The sequence below is a fragment of the Microtus ochrogaster genome, chromosome 2, assembly GCF_000317375.1.
Source record: "Microtus ochrogaster isolate Prairie Vole_2 chromosome 2, MicOch1.0, whole genome shotgun sequence".
NCBI classification, from domain to species: domain Eukaryota; kingdom Metazoa; phylum Chordata; class Mammalia; order Rodentia; family Cricetidae; genus Microtus; species Microtus ochrogaster.
Window position 1 is genome coordinate 96,885,775 of NC_022010.1, and position 5,938 is coordinate 96,891,712.

At 38.8% G+C, this 5,938-nt stretch overlaps 1 protein-coding gene across 1 annotated transcript; it reads right to left on the reverse strand.

The window, feature by feature from the left end:
• Positions 1–1,117: 1,117 nt before the first annotated feature.
• Positions 1,118–1,303, reverse strand: LOC101990951 (keratin-associated protein 8-1). The gene has a single exon (XM_005345337.1). The coding sequence runs from the start codon at positions 1,301–1,303 to the stop codon at positions 1,118–1,120; it is 186 nt and encodes a 61-aa protein (XP_005345394.1).
• Between the last annotated feature and the right edge of the window lie 4,635 nt (positions 1,304–5,938).

Here is a 5,938-nt window from a genome sequence, read left to right on the forward strand (position 1 = left end):
ATTGAGACATTGTCGACATGTCTTATAAAAGAGTATTGCTCTCTTCTCACACGGAATAGAAAGAAAGGCTGATGTATCTTCACAGATAGCCATTTGTTATAGCTCATATCTTTTAATAGTGGAGCTCACTACCTGGTATTGATTCTTCGAAGATGAAGAAGCTTCCCATCGTTGTCTCTAACCTGTGTGCCTCTAAGCTATAAAGTAAACATCTAAGATGATTTGATACAGGGGATTTATCACTTCACTTAACAAAATCTCAGACTCCCGAAGGATGTGTGTTCCTTCTCTATTACTTAATGCTCCAGAGTCCTTAAAGAGAGGACATAGTGCTAAATTCTGCAATCATTATTCCCTGGGAGAGAGATCACAGTGAGTTTCATCTACACTAACACAGAATAGCTGTGGAAACAGTTCCTCTGTTGGTTTTCTTAAGGACAGGCAGAAATAGTGATTTGGGAGAGGGATGCCAACGAACATCAGGTGCGTCCTTGGCATGAGAGATGTCAGACCCATAAAAATCCTTCTTTGCTGTCTTCTTTCCATCCACCTTCCATGCCACAATAATTCACAACATGGGGAAGGCTCAGAGAAGCAACTTTTTCCAGGATCAGTAACCACCCTTTTACCAATTTATCACACAGGATCAAGGACTATTTGCCTCTTCACAACTCCTAAGGCTAAGAGATTAAAAATAAACCTGCTTCCTTCCCCCACTCAATGCATCAGAAAATATGCACCTACCAAGAAAACTCCACTCAAGGATATCATTATTCAAGCTGAGATAAATTTATTGAGAATTTGACAGACACATCCACAACTTCACCATGACAGGACATCATGAGAGTCTTAAAAAATTCAAAAGCAAATGCATGTCACGATGGTTACCAAGCTTCTGAAAAAGTCCCAATAAACAGCATCCAGAGAAGACAGTTTGAGGCATTGTCTAGATATTCAGTTCCTTTGTTTGAGATTCAGGTGTAAGATCTAAAATGCAGCTTCTGGGAAGAGGTTGATGAGCAAGTGAGGACCAAAGAAGAAGAAGGTAAAGCTGGAACCTGGAGGTGCCAATCCGCCTTCACGAAGAGATGAATCTACACCAGGAGATCACAGCACATTAGTAGAGAGCATATGGCCAGTATCTTCTGTAAGCCCCACAGCCATTGTAGCCATAGCCAAGGCCATAGCCCACTGGAGAGTAGGTGCTGCCATAGCCGCAGCCAACGCTGTACCCCAGAGGGTAACCATAGCTGCCCCAGTAGCACCCTGGGAAGACAGAGCCCTCAAAGTCGGTGTAGTACATGATGTGAGGAGTGGAAGGCTTCAGTAGGAGGGGAGTGAATGTGATGGGTTCTGCAGTCTCAGACAGTCTTTATATACCCTGACGGAGGGGTGTGGCTTAAGAAAACACAGGGCCTTTATTTTCATTCTTGACACCAATTTGCACTACACAAAGCTCGTTAATTTGCGGTGCTGTTGCCTAAGAGTCTTTAAGAAAGCTTTCGTGTGATATATAATGTAAGGAGACGATTCCATCAAACAAATTATGTGCCTTCCAAAAAGGGGTTATTGCCGGACTTCAAAGTGCTTGGTCTTACAGACCCTATATATAATTTCAGTAAGCAGGCTTTGTAACGCCGAGAAAGATTCCAATGCTGTTAGCTCTAATGCGGTCATCTTGTGCTCTGAACATACACAGCCAGGGTAGGTTTTCAGTAGATACATGTTGGAAACTTGAGGTCAAATAATAAGCTATGAGTTTGTCTCAAAATCAATGAATCTCTTGGCATTTTCTGTCTTGAAGAACTCTCTCTCTCTCTCTCTCTCTCTCTCTCTCTCTCTCTCTCTCTCTCTCTCTCGTAAGGCATTCATCACAGACCTTCCCTCATCTATAGCTAAGCTAATTTGTGTAGAAAACTAAACTGTAGAAAAGTTAATTTTATAGATTCCCATCAGAATTATATCTAGCAATACATATCTATCTATCCACCTCTGCAAATAAAAATTGATAACATCAAAGTGTAATTTTTTGATTACTCCTAATACTAAATGTCAAACCAGTATGATTTGGTAAATCTGCTCCTGCCTCCAGTTCTTATTTGTAGACTAAATCTCTGTTTAAAGGGGAATGGTCTAGGTTCCCTAACCTAGGGTACATAATCATTCAAAAATGAAACAATAGTAAGTTAGTATCATGACTTGATTCTTCATAAAATCATCATATTTCTCAGGTAAAATGCTTTTATTGGATCTAATAGAAAAATATAAAACAGAACAGAGTCAACCTACACGGTACAAAACAGACATATGTTATACACCAAGCCCCAGACTTCACTTAACATTCCAGAAAGGACTTTACTCTGCCAACAGGAAGGGGGCATACGGTCATTCCGAGGACAACATGGGGCTCTTAGAGAACCTCAAAGCTGTACCAGTGTTTTAACCACTAATTGTTTAATTACAGCAGAGGCAATGTTGAAAACACCTTCAGAGTTGCCCCATCGCCCTGCTTCATAAAGCAGGGTGCTGCCTATGGTGAATCAGAACTTAAAATTCAAACCCTTAATGTGACGTACAACTGAAAAGGACCAGAAATGTACAATTATTTTCATTCCTAAGTGTAAAGATATCAGTCAGAAAAGCATTTCTTAAAGTCCTTTAGAATGAGCTATATTATATTGCAACCCGTATCATATTGCTGCATTTAATACAAAAATGTAGATAACATTGGGGAAAGAATTAACCAAAATACATCATATAATAAGAAAAATATATGAATCAATGCCATGGTTCAATTATAAAAGCCTGATTGAATAAATTCCTTTCCCCCACCCCCACCTACCCAATCTGACACATGCTGATTTTGGCCCTTGATGGTGTAACATACAGCTTTATTAAACAGTGATGAGCACATGAGTAATAATGGTGAATAAAGAATTTAATTTGCTATCTTTTTAAACAACTACAAGTCCTGTTTAGAAAAAGGAGCCACAATTTATACAGAAAATAATCTAAAGAGAGAACTTCATGGAAATATATTGTTTCTCAGCAAGTCATTTAAAAAAATAATATGCAACTCAACCTAATTGAATATATAAAAGCTTTGTTCTGACATGCAATTCTCAAGGAGAATCCACGTTTCATAGACCCTGAACTTTGTACATGCTGAAAGCCTTTCTTGTGAAAAGGAAAACAATATAAACACAAAATCAATGCAAAAGCAAATCACAGTGAAGAATTTAAACGCCAACAAAAACAACAAATGTTAAGAAAAAAAGTAGTAAATTCTGTGTTTTTACTATTTTGCCTTCCCCATAAATGATCTTCTGGCTCCATCACTCAAGCTCTTCCCTCCATCTTCCTGGACTTGATGCCATGGAAGAGATACCTCCCAACATAGCATCTTTAGCCATGCATGCTCACAACACACGCTCAGGTGAAGTGGCCGAGTAGCCAAGAGGAGAACTCCTGAACACTGTTTTCTTCTTGAAAGTAGCTTTGTTGGATACAGGAATGGCAGAGGCCCATAGTAATCCATCCTTCTATTCCCAGTTAAGTTTATTTCTCTTTCACCTATCCTTAGGAAGACCCTAAAAGAAATGTCTTTGGACTTCCTAGTGACTTCTGATGAGTTGAAGGAAACTCCAGAAGGAATCTGAACTCATCCAAACTAATTTTTACTAATCAGCACTAATCCAAAACAAACGTAGCTCGAGTGTCTCCCCAAAAGACCCACACTGGGATGGGGTCTCAGGAAGAGAAAATCATAACCACAGATGCAATGACAACGCTGGAGCAGTGATTGCTGGGTAGTCATTTGCATAAAGTTCAGGATATTTTTCTTATGTAATGGTATTCCTAAAATGATATATAATCACTATCTTTATTTCATTTTTATTTATCTCCTTTGACTTAAAATAAAGTTAATAAGCATAAAAATGGGGGGAATCCTGTTCCTTCCTTTGTACAAAGGAGACAGAAATGTACACAAATCACAGAAGAAAAAGCAGGTCAAAGGTGCACAAGTCTCATCGCCTTCCAATGCAATGTTCTACTTAGTATATTAGTTTCTTAAAAATACAAAACAATTAGAAAGAAATGTTTTTACTTTTGCTGTTTTCCTGGTGTCCGGTATCAAACCTAGGATCCTGCACACTAGGCAAACGCTTTGCCACTGGGGAGCCTTGTCTATCCACTCAGTGAGCTTCAGTGTATACGACAGTGGTCATTCCAGAATACAAAATTTATCTTTCAATAAGCAAGCATATTTTTAAGAAGGCATAAATTGCCAGGTGGTGGTAGTGCACGCCATTAATCCCGACACTTGGGAGGCAGAAGCAGGTAGATCTTTGTGAGTTCAAGGCCAGTCTGGTCTACAGAGCAAGTTCCAGGACAGGTTCCAAAGCTACAGAGAATTCCTGTCTCAGAAAAAAATCATTCTAAAAAGACAAACTGCGCAGCTCTTGAATTCCAGGTAATTGTTAGTTGCTAGAAGTTGTAAATATCAAAATGGGTGAGAAAAGGTTAACTACAGTGGAAATGCTCAGCAAATGAAATGCTGACATGTGGGAATGAAGTGGGACATGTCCTACTCTAAAAGGACAAAAGAAAAAATGCACAATTCTACCTAAATTAGTGGATTCTGACCGGCAAAGCCCCATCCTGGAAGGAATAAACATATTAACATTGTCTTGAAATTGTGTTTTACTAGTCAACAGTGATACAGGAAACAGTAGGATCTAGGTAACGAGAGAGAGAGAGGGAGAGAGAGAGAGAGAGAGAGAGAGAGAGAGAGAGAGAGAGAGTTGAAAGTGCATTTTTTAAGGTGCTGTAAAGTAATGAGGAACCTTCCAGGAGTCACAAGTAGTTAAATGGACTCTCAGATGTAAAAGAATTAATGGAGGCCAGTGCTGAAAGGCGGTCAGCAAGGACTGCTTTGAATGTCTTCTGAATATGACAGGGTCATTGCACTCACGCTGGTTGATTGCACAAGATGAGGCCAATAAACACTCCAGCATGGTGGTGTTCACAAGTGCCTATCCCTAGCTGAGGAGATATTGACAGGTTTTAGTTGCTAGGGAAAAGAGAGTCAGGATTATTGAAGGGATTTGGTCCCTGTCCAGTTGGCCATGCTCCAATGGATGACCCCACACAGATAAGTAAATAGGGAACATGAATTGGATTCAATAGGTCATAAAAACATACTAATAGCATTTTAAAAAGAAGACATAACTACTTTTTTAATCTGCTACCCACAGCCAAAATGTTTAGACAACAAATTTTTTATTATGTTAGACACACACATTAAAAGATTTCAATACAAGTAGCATGAAAATAAACAGTAGAATGTAATATCCCTGTCTTTAAATTGTGTGCACACATACACACACTCCAACCAAAATTAGCTACCTACAAATTGCATTAGAATAATCAGGAGACTATTTAAGAAGCCTTATCAACATATTAGAGCCAAAACCCTGAGGGTAATGAAGTAGAAAGATTTAAAACACTCATCACTTTACTAAAACTAGCATAGTTTCTAACTACATTCTAAATATTTGTCGTTATGCCCAGAATTGAGTGCATTCCTAACCCTACATCAAAGGAACTTCTCTTTGTAACAGAGACCACTACAGGAAAATGCAGCCAATCAAAGTACAGAGTCGTGGAGCTCAGCCCAGGTGATACATCTACACACAATTCCTGAACCTATGGCTCGGGAATCATTTTGGAAGCTGGGGTAGAAAGATTGTAAAAGCCAGATGGTCAGAAGCTTACTGTAAGATTTTGACTCCTAGAAATTTCAGAACCTACACCCATAAAGTCTCACCAACATGGCTTCCTAAACTTGACTTGAACAAGGACAACACCTATAGATGTGTTAGCATGTGTTACATATATATATATATATATATATATATATATATATATATATATA